Below are 25300 nucleotides of genomic sequence, written 5' to 3' on the forward strand. Positions count from 1 at the left end.
TAAGGATAGACATTGTTAAGAAGAACAGAAGTCTCTGGTATGTTTCAGAGCGGTTCATTTCCCCCTATCCCTGCTGGAAGTAAGGGGGATTTTTCTTAGCTTTCACCATGAGAACCTGGCTGAGCTCCTGGAGGTAAAATTCATAAAAGTGTGTCAGTCTCCCTTGACTGGGTCCCTGTGAAGTTTTTAACTCTTAAATTTGTTCACATTAAGCCTCCAGCAATTTGTCAAGTATAGTTCAGGCTTCCTTACCTGGCACTGATCTAGAGGCAGTTTCTACTGATGGGTTTTTCTCTGGTAAGTTGTAACATTCTGTACTCAGCTGTCAGTCTCTTCAGGTATGGGGACAGAGGTTCGTCCTGTGACCTCACTTGTCTGATGGATCTAAAAAGAGTTGTTGATTTTTTAGTTTGTTCAGCGTTTTTTATGTGTTAGGACAGAGTGGCAACTTCCAGCTTCTTACATGACTGATTGGAAACTGGAAGTTTAGCCCAGTTCTTTACACCAGTACATCCTTGCTCAACCCTGGTATTAGCTCCGATTTGATTTGTAATAATGTTGGACCCATAACTGCGGCACAAAGTTTTTTGCTAACGTTAATCTTTTGTACCAGATTACTTCTTTGATCAATATTCTATCTAAGTTATTTACAAAGCAAAGCCATTAAGAACTTTATAGAAGTTGTACATTATAAAGGTTGAGAATATACAGTTTACTATTATGATGCAATAAAGGAACTCAAGTTAAGCAAATGGCAGTAATTACTTAGTTGCAGAGACCTCTATGCAAGATAAATACAGAGTAAGAGTAGACAGTGAAAACCAGTACTTAGTTATGTTATCTCAAAGGCTTCTGATAAAATCTGTGCTAAAGATACACAAAAACATTCTAATTATATATACTTCCTTGATCTATTAGTATTCACATACTTTCACTTGCATATCTTCTAACTACAAAATAAATGACCAATTTACCAGAAACGTCTGCAATATGTGTATGGGGGTGGGAAGGGTGTGGAGGTTAAGGCTGGATGGAGGAGTTGTTGCCACAAGATGTCATGATAATTAACCAGTGAAAGTCTCTTTATGCAAAAGTGTCTTAGAGTAAATAAAAAAATAATATCAGCATGGCATTCTTGTTTGTTTGTCATATTTCACTGACTCACATTGATCTGCGGTGCTCGGTGACATCCACATGAGATGGAGCTTCAAATGTCAGAAAGTTTTCACATTACTTTACATAAGAACTCATTCTACCATAGGGACCCTCCTCCCACCCTCCAAACTAGCAGACAGGTAGAAATTAAAGAGAAAATCTCTACCTCTTATTATTTCTTTTTTTTTCTACCTCTTATTATTTCTATATCTTCCAAATAGCAATGGTATTATTGTGGGTGCCCTTACCATGGGCACCACAATTTAAATAGGATACAATTTAAAATAGGATATTGCTATAGGACTCAAAGATACCGTCATATTATGTCACAGTTTCCACCTAGCACTTCAAAATATGTGTGAAATAGTGGGAAGAATCCATAGTTGTTCTGACTACCCCCCTTTTTAAAATTTCACATTAAGTTTTGTGGATTATTGTGGTGATCCCTGTAGGAATTTCCCCCCAGTGTCCTTACTGAATGAACTTCCTAATTTGATGCAAGTTTGTCCTAGGCTGAGAAGTGGGTGCACAGTGGTGACTTAAGTTATCAAACAAATCAGTCCTAAAGCCAATCCAACATGGCAGTTGTTTGCTCTGCATTGTCTGTCACTCTGCTTTTCATGCACACGTTTCTAGAGTGAGGTTAACTTAGTGAACACGACCACCATCCGAAGCATCCTGAAAGCACAATATAATGAGGGTGAATCCTGACCAAGATTGAAACATTATGCTTCTTTCTAAGTCCTGTCAAAGACTAGATGGGCAGCAGTGGCTGAGCCCAGATTGGCTGTGAGACCACAGGGAAAGGGATGGTCTCCAGTGTTTTTATGTCATGGTAACACTCAGATCAAGTCTTGCTATACAAAAAGCTATAACACTCAGATCAAGTGTTACAAGTATGGATCAAGTATATACAAAAAAGCTATACTTACAGGATTAGTTTTAGTTACAAATGGATTTTTGGGCAGTCATCTCTGTATTGGAATTTTGGAAGTATATAAAGCCTCTCTGCATCCAAAATGGGTCTCTAGTTCTGCCAAGAGAGGTCTGACAAAAACAAGTAACTTTTGTGTCAAGGAACCCAGCCAAGCTATTCCAATTTATTTCAACTAAAGTTTATTATTTTATTTCACTTAAAATTCATTATAAACCTAAGAAATAGATAAGATAATGACAATAAATTTAAAGTTTAGGAAACTAAGGCATGGATTAACTCTCAGGAGCCAACAATTACCGAGGTTGTCCAGTCTTACCTGAGAGCTCGTGTGCTGGAGCAGCCTCGTATTAGGGAAAGAAAGCACCAGCTTTAGAGTTAATCACAGCTGGGTTCAGCCCTCCACTCACTCTCTCTGAGTTCTCAGCCGTGAGACCTCAACCACTCTGGAGTCTTTGCTATCCTCACAGATCACAGAGGAAACCAGTAAGAGCTCCTTCATTTTCCTCACAGTGCTTTTGGAAAAGATAGATCAGATAATCAAGAAGAAAAGTATTTGTAAATAACTTTGAAGCAGACTCAATTCTGAGAGTTTCAGCCTTGCCTGATAAGTGGGTACTGAGGGCTTACCAGCCCAGAAGATTGTTTATGTGAGTGTTGAGGTAATTTCTGGGTAAGAAATTGACCTTGTTCATTGGGTCTGAAGTAATGAAGTAAATGAGATATGACTTGATAGAATTCTATTTGCAGGGGTCAGGGTAAATTTGCCTAAAAACACACATACATCTTCATATAAGGTTGGCCCTTGAACAATATGGGAATTAGGGGTGCTGCCCCCTGCACAGTTGAGAATCCACATGAAACTTTTTTTTTAAATGTTTGTGTATTTATTTTGAGTGAGAGAGATGAGAGAGAGAGAGAGAGAGAGAGAGAGAGCGAGCGCCCATGCAAGCAGGGGAGGGGCAGAGAGAGAGGGAGAGAGAGAGAGAGAGCGAGCCAAGCAGATTCTATGCTATCAGCACAGAGCCCAACATGGAGCTTGATCCCACAGAACTTTGAGATCATGACTTGAGCCAAAATCAAGAATCAGATGCTTAACCAACTGTGCCACCTAGGTGCCCCAAACTTAACTACTAATAGCCCACTGTTGATCAGAAGCCTTACTGATAATATAAACAGTAGATTAACACATATTTTGTATGCAATATATATTACATAATGTATTCTTACAATAAAGAGAGCTAGGGAAAGGCAAATGTTATTAAGAAAATACATTTTCTGAAGAGAAAATACATTTACTATGCTGTGCTATATTTATCGAAAAAGTCCATGTACAAATGGACCCATGCAATTCAAACCTGCATTGTTCAAGGGCCAACTGTATATTAATTATATAAATATATTTTATTAAATACATATAAATATATGTTAGATACTCTATGTTAAATACATAGCATATTGATATATATTTAAAGCATCAGATGTTATCAGAATGGAGTGCTGTAGCTATTAGTGAAATCTCTTTCTCAGGTCAGCCCCTTGGATTCAAGATTGTGTCCTAAAGGGAAAGGTTTTAATTTAAAAACAGAAGACCTATTTCACTGACCTCTGTGACACATTGGGGCACAATCAACATCACTCTACTGTCATGTAACACGATGGGGAGGGAACCACTTTCTTCATCCTATCACATTTTACCACACAACGTACGTACCAGGAGGGGTCAGGGTGGCCACTAGTGGAGAATTGCTTTGCTTAGGAGGAAACTAGGGAAAACCATGAGCTGCATATGGAGCAAGTTGGGATCTGGCAGAACAATGGCAGGATAGCAGTAGAAAAAACCCGTGGTCACCACTGATGTCCAACAATGTGCCCCTATGATACCTCTGGAGCACAAGTGCAATATGGGTAGAAGCCATCATGGCACACTACATGGTAGGCCCAGGAAGGGAAACAGTGATGCCTGTAAGAGGAACATGGATGGGCTACATTGCCTGACATTGTGGGGTTACTAGGACAACACTGTAGCTACCAAGAGAGTAAAGCCTATGGGACTGCCAGAAATACTTAGAGTGGCCTGTGTCAGAAGCTAGAGTTTCTGGATGAGGAGATGGGCACCAGAGCTAAGTCATCTGTGTGACACCTGCAAGGTAATTTATGAATTAGAAATTATTATTCTTGCTGCCTTCTTATAGTGTTCTGTAGGTAAGAAACAATCAGAATTTCACTTTGGTCCTGATACGATATGAGAAATCTTCATCACTTTTTGGATAAAGGTAGTTCTTTCATTCTTCTGGGAATCCATTAGGATATATTTGGGGGACAAGTTGATAAGTGATGTAGGTCCTACTTGATAGTGTTTTTCTAAGTGCAGCCACCATACTTTAGTGTCAGAAACACCCAGTTCACTTGTTACAAATATGGCCTTATCTGAGACAAACTGAATCAAGCTGTATACTTACTTCTTTTTGCCTTTTTCTTCAGAGTAATTTTCATGAACACTAAGGTTTGAGAACTATTGCTTTATTTTCTCAGTGAGAAGATAAATCTCCTAGCTGAGAGAGTGGAAATTAGGGGAGAAGTAGAGGTCTTGCAAAGACTGGTAAAAGTTTGAAGTATCCTCTGTAGGGAACACTGGATAAATCTTCAGGGATACATAAAAACGTGGAGGAGCAGCCCTGGTCCCAGCTGAAGCTGCAGACCTTACATTTAAGATGATAATAATCCTCATGGATTGTCCGCAAAGCGTCTTCATGGTTATCATGTATTTATTGAGGGCATAGTGTGGCAACCATTTGGTAAATATGAGCATTGATATAAAAGAGGATACAGAAAAGTATATAATAGTTTCTATGAGCAGCGTGTCCATGAAGAGGTATTAAAAATGATTGAAGAAGACAATTGAGGTGATATAAACCTTATTTAATACTTCATGAAGTAGACAGTCTCAGAGAACTACAAAATGGGGTGGAAGGCAAGAAGCTTTTATAGGATGAATAAAAAACAAGGAGAAACAAATGGAAAATATCTGATTGGCTGGAGCCATGGGGTCAATCTTGTTTAAGGTAAGAGGCCCAGAGTTGGCTTGATCTTTGGGGATTGGCTAGCTGGATATAGTGCATTTCTGGTCAAGCAGAACATTTATAGGGACACAAAAGTTATCTCAGTTTTGGTTTTCTGACATAGTAGTTTCTGACCCTGGGAAGAAGCACCTCCATCAAGGGTCTAAAAATGTATTTAAACAGAGGCACAAGTCATGTCTTGAAAGAGGCCCCAACATGCAGAGCTCGGATTGACAGCGAAGTCTCCATTTTGTTGACGCTTTTCTACTCACATTGATGCTATAGTTCTTGAGTAGCAAGAAAAATGCAACCGTTGGTCATCATCAAACTGTCAGAACCAGAGAGAGTGGATGTGCTGGAGTCTAAGGAAGATGTCAAGCAATTTCTGCTTCCAGTCATCAGCAAGATGCAAGAGCCTATTACATCTTGCACTAGAGTGCAGTGGAGAGCTTATGTGCAGAGTTAGTTGTGGAAAATGGGCAGTCTACTCATCCGAATAAAAAAACAACTGAAGGCCTCAGAGGAAAGCACTCTGAATCATCTTTAGAATCCAAATGATGGAGTTGAGGATTGAGTGACTAAACGATGCAAAGGCCAAAGATAAGGCCAAGGAGATTCTAAAGATGGCAGTGAGGTGTTGATCAACCTAGTCTGTGTTGAGGTGCTTTGCTCTTTCTTGTGTGACTGAATAGCTTCCTGGAATTTTGGGTCTGTGTGTAACACATGATACTTAGAATTGGATTTCTCCAGCTCTGGAGGTGCTGAAGGAGCTACATTATTTCTAGAAGCCAACTCCATGAAACGACTGCTAAAAAAGCTGAACAAGGGACCAGACTTCAGCTGGGGGTGTGAATGGGGCTGATATGGCTAGGATGGATGGCTCAGACGAAGGAGCAGAAGATAGTATTATTGATAATTTGAGACTTAAAATTCTGTGTGAGGCCAAAGAAGGAGAGATGTGTTTTGTCCAAAATTTTAGTTTCATGTGACTCACTAACTGAGGTAACTGGTCAGTTTGTTTGGATAGCCTGACTCAGCTTTCTTTGAGATAGAAACTGGAATAGAACATAAGGTCTTGGTATTCTCTACAAGTTGATGGAATACCCTGGTGCATTTTTGGGGATTCTGGGCATCAAATGAAAGAAGTATTTATAAAGGCCCTTGAAGGGTTGGGGGAAAAAGTGAGGACTGTCTACATTGGACCCTACAATGGAGAGGGAATAGGTATCTTCAAGGTTCCATAAGTAGTCCAGCCATAAGTTAATTTATGGAGCAGATGACAAATATTTGGGGTCGAAACCCTACCATGAAGGGAAAAAACTGTTGCCCTGTTAATAAAACTATTCATTTTCTTGAAAAAGAAAAAGGATACAATAAGTATTGAAAGCCTCATTGGGGAGGGAAAACAGGCATTTATGAATGGCATTAACAACACCACAAGATAATATTAAGTTAAAAGATAAATTGAGTAATAGTGTATAAATTCTCCAATAAGAAACCAGGCACTAGAGTAGCTGATAAAATAGGTGGCATTTGGTGCCTTAAAAATATGGTAGGATTTGTAGGAGATCATTCAAGTCAAGAGAAGATATCATCACATAAACAGTTTATACTACCCCATGCATGCAATACCATTTACAGCACTGTGAAGAATTAATATAGGAACAAGATACCTTATTGGTTCCCAAAGACATTACAATCTAACAAACAGAGCCCAGACTGATCATGGCAAGTTCTTGGAGTGGTGAAAAGCACAATGAAGGGAAACTTTTGAAGGTGCTATGGGAAATAATGTGGGGTAAAATAATAAACAAACAAATAAATAAATGGTATGCTTCGTTTCAAGAGTTAGTAACAGGGTTGTATTTAGGCAACATGGAAAGAATAGTCAGCAACTGAGTCTTAACAACAGTGGCCTATAAAACTAGACTTAACACCCATTTCAGGTGTGAATACTTTTCTTTGGTTCCAAAAAAATTTTAACCACTTTTAATTTCATGAGGCCTGTGCTTCACCTAGCAGTATAAATAAGACACATCTGTATATATTTGAGTTACTAATAATTTTACATTGATGGCTTTGAGAAGTTCATAGGGAAGGGAAAAGTGCTACCCACACCCGACTACACCCTTTTACAAGGTAGATGTGTACTAGGGAGAGCTTGGGAGACAGGTTTAGATTTTGCCAACCATCTTCCTGAGCAGTGACAAGTTGAAGATGGCATTTAAGAAATTGCATTCAGCAAAATAAAATACACAATATTAACATATATAGCAACGCTTCCTTTAGCAAATAGTAAAACCTGAGAAAATGCAACACCTGTGGATTGGAACAGGGAAGAGAGAAAAGTAGGAAAAAATTAGAGCCACTGCCACCAAGGAAGGCATCCAGGGATCCACACGTAGATACTGGGGATCTGTGGGAGGGAACACTACGTGGGACAAGCAGAGACTCCCCTTTCAGCCGGGACCTGACCTTGAGCACCAGTGAGATTTGAAAGATGGTGAGCAAGGCAAAAATAGTGCAGAGACAAAAATCATGCAAACAAAAGAAAAAAAAAAAAAAAAGGAAGGGAAATGGAGGGAAAGAGAAGGGAACACTAAAAATCCCTGATGAAGGGGCAGGGTGGGAGACCCAGCATAGTGCCTTCAAGTGTCCAAGAGTCCGAGATTTCCATGCTGCTACAATCCACTCTTTCTAAGGTTGAGCCCCAAAAGAAGGACTTGGCTTGAATTTTCACGTATGGGAAAATAATACATATATTTAAACACTAGAATCACTCTCAGTGCATCATGATGCTATGAGACATTTCTGAAGAAAGGAGGACAGGGGTAGGAGGTCATTATTTATACAAAGAAAAAACAGTATCTCTTGTCCCAGGCTCAATGCAGGCCATATGCCCTTTGATGGGAAAGAGAATCTGTTTCACTATTTAAATTGCTATTTCTCAATTTTTTTGAGAGGTTTAAGCATATAGTTGATGTTTCACAAGTTATGTCTGCTTATTTTGCAATTCTGTAGTATTAGTATACTTGAACTTTTGCTGTTCTTATATTTCCTAATATCCTCCCATTAAAACTTAAATTTTTTTTAATGTTTATTTATTTTTTTTTTGGGGGGGGTGCAAGCAGGGAGGGCAGAGAGAGACAGAGACACCAAACATGAAGCAGGCTCCAGGCCCCGAGCTGTCAGCACAGAGTCTGACACGGGGCTCGAACCCACGAACCACGAGATCATGACCTGAGCCAAAGTTGGAGGTTTAACCAACTGAGCCACCCAGGTGCCTCAAAACTTTTTTTAATGTTTATTTATTTTTGAGAGGGGGGAGGGGCAGACACAGAGAGAGACGTAGAATCCCAAGCAGGTTCCAGGCTCTGCTCCATCAGCAACAGAGTCCGACACGGGGCTCCAACACACGAACCGTGAGATCATGACCTGAGCCAACGTTGGACGCTTAACTGACTGAACCACTCAGGCACCCCTCCCATTAAGACTTCTTAAAGGAAAATTTATATACATGTTTATATGATGTATGTGACAAGAATACTCAGAAAATGTGACATTCACATTTAATCCACTTGTATTGAAATCTTCCTGTGAACCAGTGTGCGACGTGTTAGCATAACACACTTAGATTACCCTTGTATCATTGCTGTGAAGTAAGCGCTTTAAAAAAAGTTTTTATTTTGAAGATATGTGAGGATTGCCTTTGACCAGGCACTTGGCAATTCAGTAGTTTAGAGAGGAAAATATTCAAATGTAAGAAAAATTTCAACTCTTACATTAAATGGTAGAGGCATTTGCCTTGAGCGCGTTCTTACAGGAGTGAGGCATTTATAGCTAATGACATTTTCACAATAAAAATTGATGGCATTAAATATCGTATGAATACATCGTCATTAAAAATTAACTTTGATTACAGGTCTTAATTTTCTGAAATTCTGTAACATATTAGTGTGTATGCTTTTATACGTGTGTTATTTTGACCATTTGGACGGTATCAATGAGAAATACTAGCTTATCAACAACTTCATTGTTCATACCAGTACCTTAGGTAGGATCACTGAAATATTCTTTTTAAAAAAATTTTTTTTTACATTTATTTATTTTTGAGAAACAGAGAGAGAGCATGAGCAGGAGAGGGGCGGAGAGAGAGGAAGACACAGAACCTGAGGCAGGCTCCAGGCTCCAAGCTGTCAGCACAGAGCCTGACATGGGGCTCGAACTCACGGATAGTGAGATAATGACCTGAGCTGAAGTCGGACACTTAACCAACTAAGCCACCCAGGCGCCCCTGAAATATTCTTTACAGTGAACGCATGCAAAACTTGTTTCCATTGTAAATCACTACGGTAGCAGTTTCTGTCACGAATGCTTGTGCATGTATGTAAATCTATGTCAGGTTTTACAGACCGCCTTCTAAAAACCTACATGAAACTTGGAAAATTATTTGTAGAAGGTATTTTTTCCTTCAGTATTATCTGTATGTTCCAAATAATTAAAAGGTAGTTAAACTTGCTCCTTGGAAAAAAGGTTTTTATTGCAAAAATTATGGATCCATAGGAAGTTGGAGAATACAGTACAGAGAAGCCTGGTTTTCCTCAGTGGTTACATTTTACATAACTATAGCACAATGTCAAAACCCAGAAGTTCACATTGATCCAGTGTGTGTGTACAGTTCTAGACACTGTTCTAGACACATTTTATCACATGTGTAGGTTGTGTAACCACTGCATTCAAGACACGGAACTATTTTCTCACCACAAAGATCTCCTTTGTGCAACCCCCTTTATGGTTGTCTTCCACCATCTGTAACTCCTGGCAATTGCTAATCTATTCTACATTCCTATAATTCTGTAATTTCAAAAATTTCATATAGATGGAATCATAGAATATGTGATCTTTCAAGACTGGAGTTTTTCACTCAGCATAATTCCCTGTGGTCCATGCAAGCTGTTGCCTGTATCAATGCTCTGTCCCTTTTATTATGGAATAGCATCCCGTAGTGTGGATGTGCCTTAGTCCGTTTGACCATTCACTACTGCAGAAACTTTTAGGTGTTTCCAGTTTGGGACTGACACAAATAAAGCTGCTCTGAACATTTGTAGACAGGTATTTGAGACTTTTTTTTTTTTTTTAATAAATCACCTTTCAGAGCTGAGATAGGAGAAGCAAATAAATTGTCCAGAGCACTGAGACATTTTCCAAACCCAGGTGTTGTTACTTTATCTCCTGTGCTATTTCCATGATCCCCTGTTAACTGAGAACAAACCATTCTGCAGACAGTGGAGAAAAGTAATGATTATATATTTGAATATTCTTGAAAAAAATATTGGTTTTAGAATAATATCTGCTCAAAAACATGATTATTTTTAGCATCGTGTATGCACATTGATTCACTCATTCATTTACAAAAATTACTGTTTGAGTACTCAGGCCCTGTGCTGGGGCAAGGTGCCTTCCCCATGAGGGCTTTTACAAAATACTGCATTTGTTGCATAGAGGTAGCTTGCTTTATGTTTGCTGCTTTTAAGAGTTTCAAATTTTATTTCATTATATTATATTATATTATATTATATTATATTATATTAATTATATTATAATTTTATTTTTTAACAGCTCCAAATTTGAAACTGGAAAATATTTATTCAGAGTTAATGTGACTGCTATAATAATATTTAAATATGTAGTTTTAAATTTGCTGAAAGATCTGGGTTAATATATTTTGCTTTATCATTGGAAAGCAATTCTGAGCATGCATGCCTAATACAGAATCTATTTTTGCAAAGTGTGCAGTTCAGTACTCCTTTCAAACAGAGGTGAAGTTCAGATGGATTTTTACTTGTAGCTTGTTCACAAATTAATGATTTCTTCTGCTTATTCTGTGTTCCTTTCCTCCAATAGCATAAAAAATTAATCAGCCGTCCACAGAGTACCAAAAGAATTTCTACAGATCCTGTAGGTAAGAAATATTTGCTTTGTCCTCATTACAGTGGTGCTATTTTTCCTCTTATATTTTATATGTATATGAATCATTGTATACAAAAGGATAGAAGGAGTGACTTTGCACAAACAATCATAACAAATAAATGAGTTTTCCTTTGGAAGTCATGTGCACATAAACCACGTGCACAAAACATTCTCAAATGTGAATGTAATTAAAATGGTTAAAATCTACAAGAAATATGAACCTGCTAAGTATTATTTTACAAAGATACCTAGTAATTGCTTAGTTTGGCAAATAACTACAGTTTGTTCTGAAATGTTTTCTATTAAATTGTGAGTTAAGATGTGGTCACTTCAATTCTACATTTGAGGTCAGTAGATTTTAATTTTCTTTTACATTTATTTATTTTTGAGAGACATAGACAGAGCACAAGTTGGGGAGGGGCATAGAGAGGAGGTACAATCCGAAGCAGGCTCCAGGCCCCGAGCTGTCAGCACAGAGCCCGACATGGGGCTCGGGCTCACCAACCGTGAGATCATGACCTGAGCCGAAGTTGGACACTTAACCGACTGAGTCACCCAGGAGCCCCAAGGCCAGTAGATTTTAAAGAGAGGTATATTGGTATGAAACCACAAAAAGGAAAGAAACATCTAGGAGTTGATCATGGTTATGCATTATTCAGTTACATAACAGTGATAAAGGCTTCAGGGTAGAATTTAACATTTTTATTCTGCTTTAGGCTTTGAAACAATTCATTTTATAATGTTAATGGTCACTAAGGCAATACTTTATTGGCCTTCAAAACTTGAGTATCTTTCAACTACCTTGTGTCAGGCCCACGGCTGATGGCATAGCATTCCATTCAGGGGTCACCTTTGCGAATTTGTACAGAAAATGTGCAGGCTTTGCTGAATTACTTTAAAAGTGAGGATGGGCATACACCTTAGGGTTATGCACCATCTCAGAGGCAATAAAAGCCGTTTTCAAAGAAAGAGCAGATGATGTGGCAAAAACAAAAGTAAACGTACCAAAGCCAAAACCAAGAAAACCCAACCACAAATCTAAAAAAGCAACAGTGGTAGATGAAAGCCTGGTAAGTTTAGTCGTGTTGCTAATGTTTGAAGAGTTTGATGCCCACAGAAAAGCGTTCCCTCTACTATTGTCAACAACCGCCAGAGACCACAAGGCTATAATCTTTCCTATGTGTACTAGGAAGTCCTAGGTTGCGACAGTGCGCCATCTCTCAAAACCAAGCTGCTGAGGGAAGGATGGCGGTAGATGAGGTTATAGCAGGCTAAAACTAGAAGTTTTAAATGCCAAGTTAAGAAGTTCAAGCAATAGGAGGAAGCTACGTGACACGTATTAACAAGAAATGGGTAAAATCAGATTAGACTTTGCAACCGTCTAGGAGTTGATGGAGGACTAAGGTGGGTCAGCACTGGTAGCAGGGATTTAGACTCCTGGTGCCTGCAATACTCCAGAAAAAGAGAGGTGGGACATGACTGAGATTGTCAGTAAGGCTGGTCAGGAGGGGAAATATGTGAGCTATATTTAGAGTTAGGACATGGGTGTGGGGGTTAAGAAATAGGCATTGAGAAATTTGAATAATGTTACATGTTTCAGCTTACTCAGCTGAGTGGTCATATTCACTAACAAGTGCACAGAGTGAAGAAGGATCAGGTGCAGACAGAAAAAGCCCAAAGCTGATTGTGACTTTAGAAATACGGAGCTCGGGTTGGCTGTGATATATACTGGTAAAGATAATTAGGAGATGAATCGTCCCAGGGTTTAGGGAAACAAAGCCAAGGATGAAGATATACCAGGGCTGGTATATTTCACATTAGAGGAAATGGTTATGAAAGTGAATGTTGATGAATTCATCCAGGGGAGAGGACAGAAAAAGAAAAGGCCAGATAGAGGAAGTAGTAATTCAGCAGAATCAGGAGGAAGAGAGTCAACGAAAGGGAAAGAGAGGTGCGGAGAATGAGGGCAGGCCACGGAACCCGGGGGAGGGAGTGAAATGCTTTCTGGAAATCAGAGAAGGTGCAGACTGAGAATCGTTTGCTGTGAGATGTAATTAGGAGAGCACTAGGAAGACCAGAAAGAAAGGATTCCGCAGAGTTTTAACAGACGGGGAGAGGAAGGCCTACCCATGTAGCCTGAGTATATTGCATGAGGGAAGCAGAATGTTGGTTCGAAAGTGACAATGGAGAGTGAGGGTGCGTTGGCTCTGTTTCCTGAGTAGTTTTCACACCAAAGTGGCATGATTCATAGTGTGTTAAGTGCAGCGTATGTGAGTAGGTATCTACTCACAAAGGAATCGTTGAGTGAAAGGTACACATGCAGAATGCTTACTGACATCAGACCAGACAAGAGTTGGGATAGTGGTACGGGCTTGGGCTGGGGCACAGAGGCAGGAGGATAGGAGGACTTAGGGGTTTCACTGGGAGTGATAACTGGGAGTAACACAATGGAAAAAAAAAAGATAACAACCAAACAATAGAAAAATGGAATCATGAGTTTAGGTGGTAGACCTAACCATCTTCCAGGATGTATTCAGAGGAGATATTTGTGGTTCCAAATAGTTCAAAGGTCAGGGGAAATGTTGGCATAAAGGACCTTCCACAGAACTGCTTTTTGGGTTGAATCTTGGGGAGTTTGTGTGTGTGTATAGTTGGGTGGTGATGAGAGGACTGTGTAGCGGGTATAATTTTTTTTTTTTAAGTTTGTTTGCTTATTTATTTAGAGTGTGAGTAGAGGAGGGGCAGAGAAAGAGAGGGGGAGAGAGAATCCCAAGCAGGCTTTGTCAGAGCAGCGCCCAATACCGGGCTTGATCTCCCAAACTGTGAGATCATGACCTGAGCCCAAATCAAGAGTCAGACACTTAACTGTCTGAACCTCCCAAGCGCCCCTCTGCTGGTATAAGTTATGTATCAGATCGGTACTAATTAAGAAAAATAGTTTTGAACCTAGAAGTATCCTTTAACATGGTGCTACTTACTCAAAGTATGGTTGGGGACCCCAGTGCCAGCATCACCTGGGAACTTGTTAAAAATGCCAAATTTTACCCCTACCCTAGTTTTACTTCATAAGAGTCTCTGGGGCAGTGCCTAAAATCCATCTCAACAAGCCCTCCTGGATCTCAGGGGGGTTAAAACCTGAGGAGCATTTCTAGTCCCCCTGCAATAGAATTCCCTTGGGGAGAAGACCCCCGAAATGGCAGGGATCCAAAGGCTTTCAACAGTGGGCCGGGGAGTTTCCAAATCTTTCCACTGTTCAGAGGCCAAAGCAGAGAGCCCTTAGACTTCCCATGCACAGGTGTGGACGGTTAGATAAGCGCATGGCCCGAGAAAGTGTCCTAACCCTGCGTGTCCCTGTGTGCCTGACAGAAGCCCTATGGGATAACTTGCTGTACTGGCTGGCAGAAGAACTCTCCGAAGAAAATGCCACCCGCCTCTCCTCCTCCCTCCCTCTTCGCCACAGTACCGTCCAGCTCATCAAACTGAAGACCCCTGGTGACCTCACAGAACAGATCCATGAACTTCTTTGCTTCTGGAAAAAATCACTCCCAAATTCCACCGATAAACTTCGCCTGCTGGCTCGTCATCTCCGCAAGATCGGCAGGAATGATCTTTCCGAAGAGCTCAGATTCAAGTGGGATAATAGGTGTTCCCTTAGCCACAGCACTGGTTTGATACAACCTAGTAAAGCCGGGTCACTCTTTCTTTTGCCCTAGAGAGGGGTCATGGTAGGTTTTAAGGCTTTTCCTGCCAACATTTTACTGGCGGTTTCCAAGTAAAGTTGTTTGAAGGGCGTCTTTTTGATAGATGTGCTACTTGAGACAGGTGGAAAAGCACGAAGCAGATCATAAAAGGCGTTCTTGGGTTTGAGGGCTCCTCTGTGGTTCAGAGATATACATTCTGCAAGAATTATTGTCTTGAGTTCAGCCAAATTTAATAGCATTTGTGATAGAGTTTGCTCTGTTTACATGTTAACAGTTGAGGTCGTTTTCTAAGTGGAAAGGAAAGATAGGCTATACAGAACCCCCCTTTTTATCATTATCTACATAAAAGTAAACTAGTTGTGCCAGACTCCAAGCAACAAATTCACATTATGCACATGCTGTAGAGCCTGCAGCTAACAACACAAAATAAACTGGGTTGCAGCGACCTGATGCTGATGATAGCAAATCAGTAAGAAAACAGAGAAGCTTGGAATAAATTAAAAATAGAATAACATCCACCATCCGCTGCCACCAACTTTTCTTTTCTTAAAAAGGTATCTTGAAATAGGGAAAATCTTGTGTTTTATTAGTAGTGAAATGAGGCAGTGCAGAGAACATGAAGTACCATTGGAAGAATTCAGGGCCTTTTTACCTTTGGAAAACAACCTACTCTTAGATCAGTTTTCACGGAAATCTTTTTTTTTTTCATTTTTTTTAATGTTTATTTATTTTTGTGAGAGAGAGACAGAGAGAGCACGAGCGGGGGAAGGAGCAGAGAGAGAGGGAGACACAGAATCCGAAACAAGCTCCAGGTTCTGAACTGTTGGCACAGCGCCCGTCGCAGGGCTCGAACTCACAAACTGTGAGATCATGACCTGAACCGAAGCTGGATGCTCAACTGACTGAGCCACCACCCAGGCGCCCCAGTTGTCACAGAAATCTTATTAAGTAAGCCCTTAAGTAAGACTCATCGTTAAAAAAAAAGCTGTAAAAAGCCACAAAACTAAAAGAAAAAAAAATAACAATTACCAAAGCCCCTCCATCACTGATGAACCCTGTTGATGTCTAGTGCATAAGCTTTGAGACTTTGGGAAACCTGAGGCTTTAGCTTTAGCTAAAACAACGTGATATGAATGGGGTATGACATGAGTATTACCATTTCATTCATACAAAAGCATCACGGCCTGGGCTTGTCAGCATCAGTAGTGATTAGCTTTGATTATTAAATACGAGAAGAATTAATGAAATCACATGAAAAGTTAAACACTTATAGGGCTCTGAATTTCAAAGACCAGATTTCCTTCTACAAATTAACCAAGGAGTTAGATTCCCATTTGGTTACACATTGAAAAAGAGGATTCCAATTTTCAAATACATTCCCGTTAAGAAACAGTCAATTTTGTACTATTTTTACATGTTTCCAGAAAGGTACAATATTTTCCAGGTGTCCTTGGAATGAAGAAAACAGATTGGAATATCCAGTTTTTCGAACTACAAAGTAACAGAAAAGTGAAGTTTATTGACCTGTAATGCTTTATGCTTAGTCCTTTACAAGCACTGACTTGTTTAATCCTCCCAACTGCTCTGTGAGGTAGGTAGCTCCCCGCAATTTACAAGAAAGGAAAGGAGATTCAGAAGATTGAGTTCCTTGCCTCACGTGGTAAGTGAGTGACATAGCCAGGATTCTTGTCCCAACACTAGAGAATACTATTCTGAACATTTTGGAGTATTTTCTCCCAGTTTTTCTTTTGCTCCTGGAAGGAAATGTTTCTATTTCTCTGTGTATAGATATCTATAAACACACTCACCTATGTGCTCACAGGCACCCACACACTATCTATAAATCCCCACACATGCTGCACACTCACCCATCTCCTTACTTACACACGTCTTCTCACCCCACCATGTCCTCGTACCCTGCCCCCCAGGCACCCCCACGCATACGCACACCCTCCCACGCACATCTCGCAAATCCCCACACAGTCTTACCTCCGCGTGTACATCCTCACATGCATGCATACACTATCACGCACACACTTTCTTCTCACGCATGAATTCATTCACATGCTTTATGTACCTACCCTCACAGGCACCCATCCCTTCACCCCCACACACTCTCTGACCTTTCCAGAATTTTAAAAAAAATAGCATACATTATTGCAATAGTCAAACAATATAAAAGTATATATAGAAAAAATGGGTCATGTCTTGGGTGTGGCCTCTCACCTAGGTTATCAAAGGAATCAGTCTGGGTGTAGCACGTGCCTCGTGTGCTCTCTCTCTCTCTCTCTCTCTCGCAAAATAAACACATAAACTTTAAAAATTTAAATAAAAAAAGAGATTACTTACTGAAAGCATTTTTAAGGCTCTTGATACACATTACCAAATTGCCATCTTATATTATAATCACTAGGTCATGAAGATTCTTAGGAAAATGGTACTTTTAAGAATACATAAAAATGAATTAACTTGAGGCACATAACATGAAACTCTACATCCTGCGTAAGCCTGGACTGTCTTCAATTGCTCTATTGAAAAAAAAAAAAAAAAAAAGACATTGGCTTAAATCTTTACAGTAATTCCTTTACTAATTAAGAGTATATTCCATTGACATTGCTCTTTTAAAAAGCATCAGAAAGAGAAATAATACAGCAGACATCTGGACAGATTCCAAAATGTCAGTTTCTAGTGTCAAACTATAGCCAAATTCCAATGAAAATAATGTTAAATTCAATAGGTATACATTGAACACGAACTCTGGGTCTAGCAGTCTGTTAAATGGTACAAGTACAAAAGAGAGTAGGAGCCAGTTCTCTAGGGTTATGTTTTCTGCATACAAAAAGAGTAAATGAATAAGATAAACATCTAGTTTATCGCCTAGAATGAACCAGGCTTTTTATGCTTAGCCCTTTATAAGCACTGAATTATTGAATCCTCTCACTGCTCTGTGGGGTAGGCACATTGCCCCCAATTTATGAGAGGAGACTGGAGTTTTGAAAGAGTGAGTACCTTGCTTAATGTCACAAGTGAGTGACATAGCCAGGATTCAAATGTAGAATGTTGGCTTGGCTCCCACCATACCATGTTGCTACCAACCTACGGAGAAGAAAGGAAGGGAATGGACGTATCTATTTCTCCATTATCTTATTTATTATTTTGCGAAACAAAATTTCTAATTCATATCTAATACAAATAGACATGAGTTTTAAGAACAGGGATGGGGAAAAGAGCAGGAGGTGGGAGGGAAGTATGATGTTGACTTCATTGATATTTGTCCCAGCTCAATTAGTTAAATGTTCTCTTATTCTTGTTTAAGAGACTGACAGTTTAGGATAATACTGCAAATTGATCAAACACAAATTGGTGATGCATAAATATTGAGTTATAATTAGAGCTACTGTGCCACAATTTAGCTACCCAGGAACATCAAGAACCCTTCAGAGTAGTGGCTGCAAAACAGGACCATTTACTTAGCAATTAATAATAAATAATTATTAATGTTAATAATAATTATTAATTATTGTTAACATTCTTACCCCTCTGTGGTATAAAATTATTTTCATAATTTTATAAAATTATAAAATTTTATAATTCAGACCAATCTTACCTTATCTTGAATAACATCAATTTCATTAAGGAAAGCCCATTATATCCATCAATTTGCTAACTATTAAGCACTAAATATTTCAAATAAAAAATTCTAACATTTATTATTCTATTTAACAAAACGTACAGTGTTAACCATAGTTATCTTAATCAAATTCTTATTCATTCATGATTATAGCAATTGATTATTTCTAAAAAAATGTAGCTTAAATGAACACATAGGCAATATCACATTGTATATTCTAAAGTATTTTATTTAAATTTATTTATTTTTACTTTTATTTTTTAGAGAGAGGGAGAGTGAGAATGGTGTAGAGGGGCAGAGGGAGAGAAAGAGAGAATCCTAAGAAGGTCCCATGCTCAGTGCAGAGCCTGTCACAGGGCTCAATCCCATGACCCTGGCATCACGACCCGAACTGAAATCAAGAGTTGGATGCTCAACCAACTCAGCCACCCAGGTGCCCCTATTTTGAAGGTAAAATAGAAACATCATAACAACTAAGTTAAGTAGACTTTGAGGGTATCATAATCCAATTTTCAAAATATCTAAATTTTGTGGAGAAAGTTCTATTTTCCTAACCCAGTGTTTGTTAAGGAGGTGTTATTGACATTTTGAATGGAATATATATATTTTTAAGTGACTTGAACTGGCTCATGTCCATTTGGCATACCTGACCTCTGTCCACCAAATGCACAGAGCACTCCCTCACCTTAGTAAATGTGAGAAGTAAAATTCCTTCCGCACAGTTTGAGTCATGGGGCGGGTATTGGGAGGGTACAGAAGTGCCATAACTGAACTCAAGAATAGAGTGCTATAGACCTTAAGGGAGCATGTTGAGAACCACTGTTTCAGTCAAATTTTGGCTTGAAGCAGAGAATCAAAGAAAGGGGGCAGAATAAGCCAAGGGCAATTTAGAGCATTATAAGCAAAAAAAAAAAAAAAAAAAAAAAAAAAAAAAAAAAAGGCCCAACTTGAAATTCTCCAACTGGTACCAGTGTTTACAAGAATTGTCAACTGTTGTCTGGTAGCTTGCCCAGAAATATTCTCAGAGAGGAATCTCCTCTGAGTTGTACCCCAGGGTTATGCTATAAAATGAGAGTTTTGCTAAGGTACAAATTCAGGCTCACTAAAGTTAGGATAGTGGTAGTTCACAAGACAAAGGAAATACTGGGGTGAGGTCAAAGTTGTGGCTAAGTGATGTGCAGGTGTAGGGTTTCCCCTTTTTCTGAGGCAAACATAACTTGTGTGATTGAATGTCATGAGAATGTCCCTGTGTAATGTCTAGGCATTTGGACGGACGTCATATCATTGAATCCTCAACCTGCCTCTTCTCCTAGGTTTTCTCTACTGGTATGTCCAACTTCCTTCACTCTGCATTTATGACCTAACATACCAAATAATTTACATTTCAATGATGGTTATTATTTATTTTTGGTAACCCTGCACCTTAGTGCATGCTCTGTAAGGGGCAGAGAGCTTGTCTCTTGTTCGTTGATGGAATCCTATTACTTAGAACTCTGGCACTCAGTGAACGTTCCTCTGTTTTGTTACCCTTACTTCCCAGATGAGACGCTGCAACTCAGAGCTAGAGTGATACCCAGTCAGTGGATTAGAGGCCAGATAATTCTGTTTTCAAAGTCTTGTTCCATCTGCTACCACTTTCTGGTCCTGGTTCCACCCCCCAGCCCCACCCCCATAATCATCCATCTTCTATAATCTCAGATAACATTTTTTTTCCAGTTCCCTAAATACCCAAGACTGGGTTAATTGTTCATGGATATTCTAAAGTCTAGTTACAGCTCTTCCATACTCTGTTGCAATTGCTTATATGTGTTTTTCTCCAACCAGCATGTAAGTATCTCAAGGGCAAGTACTGAGTATTGTTCATTGTTAAGTTTGCAGGATGCTGCCAAGGTCCCAACACAAAGTAGGCACTCAATAAGTCTTGCTGAATTAATGCATGGGTGACATCTACATGGTGACATGCTATGACCCTCTTTTCCTGTTCCATTTTCCTTCTGGAAGCAACCCCGTGGGGCAGATGCCATTTCTAAACAACTAAAAATTAGTTTGGAACGTAAACACTGCCCTGCCATTTATGAGGCTAGAATAATAGAGAGGAAGCCGGCTACAAAATTAACAGGATTCAATATTTCTCCCAAGGACATACTGCATCTGTAAAGTGTCTCTTCCCTCTCTTTGAGTGACAGCTGCTTTTGTACACACTGAAAAAACTTTGTTCTTCAAAATCACGGTCTGTCACAAACTTTGCCGTTTGGAATCCTATCGGTGAGAAAGAGATATTCCTCTCTTGCCTGGAGGATCTAACACACTTTGACACAGAAAAGCAGTCCTCACTGACAATCAGGGTGCAGAGCTTCAGAGGAAGGGTGTCTGGAGACAGCACTGCACATCTATCTTGACATTATTGTCTTCAAGGGAGCAGGACTTGGGGTCCACTTTGCAGTGCAGGCCCATGTTGGTTCCTTTACACACGCTCTGCTTTGCTTCGAGCCCATTCAGACACTCAACCCGGCCCTACTTCTGTGTCTTAAAATAACTCAATTTGCGTTTGTTCTGTGGGACACCACTGTTCCTTTGGCACGCCATCCCCCTCACTGCAATGAGTCCGTAAACCTGACTGTGTGGAACTTCAGGTGCGTCTCTGGTAGTTTGAGGCAGATTGAAGTCTGACATCCATCCTTCTGGGCTGTGGCCCAGTAGTTCTCAAATTGGCTGCACATTAGAGTCAGTAGGGGGGGTGCCTGGGCCCATCCTGAGAAATTCTGATTGAAGTAGTCTGGGGTGGGTCCTGGGCATGAGAATTTCAAAGCTCTCCAGTGGATTCTGCAGCCGGGGCAAAGAATCATTTTCTCTAGCTAACTGGCCCCAGAAAAACTTGGAAGGGATGTTAAAATCCAGTTTCACAGAACCACAAGTCAGCCCCGTAAATCAGTGTCTTTGGCTGCAGAACGGAGGAATCTGTATTCTTAGTGGACATGGAAGTTTAAGGACAACGCCTACTATTTATTTCCTGTCCAAAGCACTATCCATTTCTATTTTTATTTTTCAGGATTAGCACAGAATCAAGAGTAACATAGGAGGGAGAGGGAAAGGGAAAGGAACAGAGAAGGCTCTGTTCTGTGTTGAATATACAAGACTTTTTCTCTCCGTTTATGGTTGCATTTTGAGACAATTTATCTGTTCACAAGACTAAGCAGGGTGGGGTTGGGAGCTGAGGCAAGGAATTGGAATTGGGATAGTTAGGAGGGAGGAGCACTTGACCCAGGCTTCATAAGAACAGAGGAACTTAAATATGGGAGCTTTATTTATTTTAAGTTTATTTATTTATTTTTACAGTGAGAGAAAGAAAAGAAGAGAGAGAGAGAGAGGCAAAGAGAGAGGGAGGGAGAGAAACCCAAGCAGGCTCTGCAGTATGGAATCTGACACAGGGTTCAAACCGGGCTCAAACCCACGAACCATGAGACCATGACATGAGCTAAAACCACAAGTTGGACGCTTAACCAACTGAGCCACCCAGACGCCCCCAAATATAGAAGTTTTAAAAGTCTCAATGAAAAGAGCTGTGCTGCAATCACAAAGATGGACTGACTTCTCTGGAAGCTGATTCTCATACCTTTAAATTTGATCCTATTAACAGACTGCACACCAATCATACACTGTGAATTAATAGTTCTTTTTAATCTCTTCTCTCATTTTAAAGAGTGAAACTATATTCCATTGTATTTTTGTTTGTGTGTGCTAAAGAATTTAAAATGCACTGTATTATATTATATCATATTATATATTATATATTATATATTTTTAGATTTCTTTTTTGGTAATTTTTTACAGACACTGAGGACCTCAGAAATTCAACGTGCCCCAGGCTATGCTCCACCTGAATGGCCCTGTGCTTCCTGCAAAGTCAAACTGTTCTTTAGAAATTGTTAGTGCAAATGCCTAGAGATGGCCACAAGAGGGCCTCTGTGTTTCAGATAAAATTAAGGAATCATTTAAAACTTTATGGAGAAAAACCCTTTATGTTGCCAAACAAGTGTTTTGCATGATTTAAAAAACTAAAGTTATTTTAGGGTAGAGGGTGTAATTTGATCTATGGTCAATATATTGTTAACGTAATAATACATCATTTTGTGGCTAACTTCTCTAATATTCAGAAACATCTGATTCTTTTTTTTTTTTTTTAAGTTTATTCTGACAGAGAGAGAGAGAGAAAGTAGGGGAGGGGCAGAGAGAGAGGGAGAGGAGCCAAGCAGGCTCCACATCATCAGATAGAGACCTACGTGTGGCTCAAACTCACTGACCATGAGATCAAGACCTGAGCTGAAATCTGACGCTTAACTGACTGAGCCACCCAGGCACCCCCATCTGATTCCCTTTCGATATGAAGAAAGGAAGTATATAGAAATTTCTGCATTTATCCAGGTCTCTATGTTATATCATACCTTCTGTTTCTTCAATCAATGCAATAGAAATAACAATGCAATCTATCATTGATCATTGGAACTGATGTGTATAATTTTGTTGAAATTATCAGGAAATAGAAATTGAGAGTATAAACTATTGATAGTACCGTGGAACAAATGTACTTTTGACTCACTTTACTTTCCAATATATGTTATTGATGAATGTGATTTCTGAAGAATTGCCTTCTCATTTTTGAAAGGTTTTGAATGGAGTGTTGCTTTGGTTTGTCAGTAAACAAAAGTGGCTAGCATGCTTTAAAAATAAATCTCTAAATTGATTATTATTTAAAAATAATCAAGTGATGTTTTTCAGAATATTTGTGTTAGCTGTGATTTTATTAAAAATATATATTTCCTGAGATAAATTCTAAAATAAGCACAATATTACTACTTCCACAAAGCATCACAAACACACATGCACCAATGATATTGTGATGGCAACAGAACCGCCCCTGATATAGCAAAAATGAACAGCACAACTGAAAATAGTCAAATACACAAAAATGACACTGAAATGTGATGAGTATATTAAACGTTTGCTTCTCCTCGTTGTGGAAGGACTACATATTCCTATCCCATTGATGTTCCCCTTGATGGTGTGATTTAGAGTCCCCAAGGAAATCTGAGTGCCATGTTTGAGCAGAAGCTTAAGAGCCATTGAGTTGTTGTACCATGTTTCTCCTTTCTCTACCTTGAGATCAGCATTGTCCCAGTGAAATCTCTTCCATCAGCCTGGATCCTGATACATGGATGAGACCCACAGCCTACTTGCAACACATTGCATGAAAACTAGATATGAAAAATATATATTTTTGCTGTAACTTCCTATCATCTGATTGATATAATTAATTTCCCAAGCATAAAAAAGAAAACAATATGATTGGCTGTTAATGCTATGAGACTTTAATAAAAGTCGTTGAACCATAGAGTCTATGAACAAAGCAAAAGAAGAAAAAGTGATTAGAAGGTCAGCAAAAATTCAAAACTTGGCATCCCTATTGATCTTAACAGCAGACTGCCACAGCAAATGGGGGAAATTAGAAGTCATTAAAGAAATGGTAAGCCCAGATATTATGCCACTATAGAAAGATTAAGAATAGATACTGATTTATTGAGTGCCAACTATGTACCAAAAGCTTTTTATGTATAATTTCATTTCATTTTTGTAAGTTTTCTTCAATTAGATGCCATTATTTTCCTTTCCTAGAGGGCGAAACAGGTTTTGAAAAGTTAAGTTCATTTATTTGTACATTTCCTTGTTTATTTGTGCATTTATTCACATAGTCATAATTCAATCAACAAGCATTTATTAAACACCTATTACGTACCAGATCATGAAGTTAGGTTTTTCAAACCCTTTCCTATCTGACTTCAAAGTCTATGTTCTTACTGTTCCTTATAACTCTGTGGTAGGCAGAATTCTAAGATGACCCTCAAGATTTCCCACTCTCTTGGGGCGTCTGAGTGGCTCAGTTGGTTGGGTGTCCAACTTTGGCTCAGGTCATGATCTCACAGTTCGTGGGTTCAAGCCCCGTGTAGGGCTCTGTGCTGACAGCTCAGAGCCTGGGGCCTGCTTCGGATTCTGTGTCTCCCTCTCTTTCTGGCCCTCCCCAACTCACACTCTGTCTCTGTCTCTCAAAAATAAATAAAAATGTAAAAAAAAACATTAAAAAAAAAAAGATTTCCCACTCTCCTGTCATAAACAGTCTATGAATATTATGAATATAGTGGATTTAATTCTCAGGAATAGGCTATGCTATAAGACACAGTTGGCTTTAAAATAAGAAGATTATTCAAGTGGGTTTGACCTAATCTCCTGCGCTGGTTTTGGAGGGAAGTTAGAAAGAATTAAAGCATGAAAGAGATTTGAGATGCAAACCGTTCTCAATTCCTGAAATAGAGGGGACCACATGGCAACGACCCAAGTGTAGTCTCTGGAGAAGAAAGCAGTCTGTGAAGACAGCCAGCAAGACATTGGGGACATCAGTCCTATAATCACAAGAAAGTGAATTCTACCAGCAGCTAGTTAGTTGACAGAATATTCCTAATCATAGCTCCAGATGAGAATACAGTCAGCCAACACTTTGGATTCAGCCTTCTGAAACCAAGTTTGCACCAAGGACTAACTAAAATGTGATAACTCCTGACCCATGGAAACTATAAGCATATAAATCAGTGCTTTACAGGTCACTAAGTATGTGATAATTTGTTACACAGCAATAGACAACCAATGCACTCATCTTTAGGTTGACAAGTTTGAGTCATTAATAAAAATACAATTTATGTTCAGATTTATCTAGTTTAGAAGGTAGGCAAGTATGATGGTAGAGTTTAGAAATACCCCTAGACAATAGAAAGCAAGGCAAAAAAAGAAAAAAAGTGAT

General features: G+C 39.3%; 1 protein-coding gene across 1 annotated transcript in view; it reads left to right on the forward strand.

The window, feature by feature from the left end:
- Positions 1-22383, forward strand: part of DTHD1 (death domain containing 1) — a 71575-nt gene extending 49192 nt beyond the window's left edge. The window contains exons 9-11 of the mRNA XM_049630421.1: positions 11056-11113; positions 14488-14846; positions 22285-22383. Of these exons, the coding sequence (XP_049486378.1) occupies positions 11056-11113; positions 14488-14834 (405 nt within the window). The 3' untranslated portion in view covers positions 14835-14846; positions 22285-22383. The remainder of the gene's footprint in view (positions 1-11055; positions 11114-14487; positions 14847-22284) is intronic.
- The last annotated feature ends 2917 nt before the right edge of the window (positions 22384-25300 follow it).

This window comes from Panthera uncia, chromosome B1, assembly GCF_023721935.1.
Source record: "Panthera uncia isolate 11264 chromosome B1, Puncia_PCG_1.0, whole genome shotgun sequence".
Lineage (NCBI taxonomy): Eukaryota > Metazoa > Chordata > Mammalia > Carnivora > Felidae > Panthera > Panthera uncia.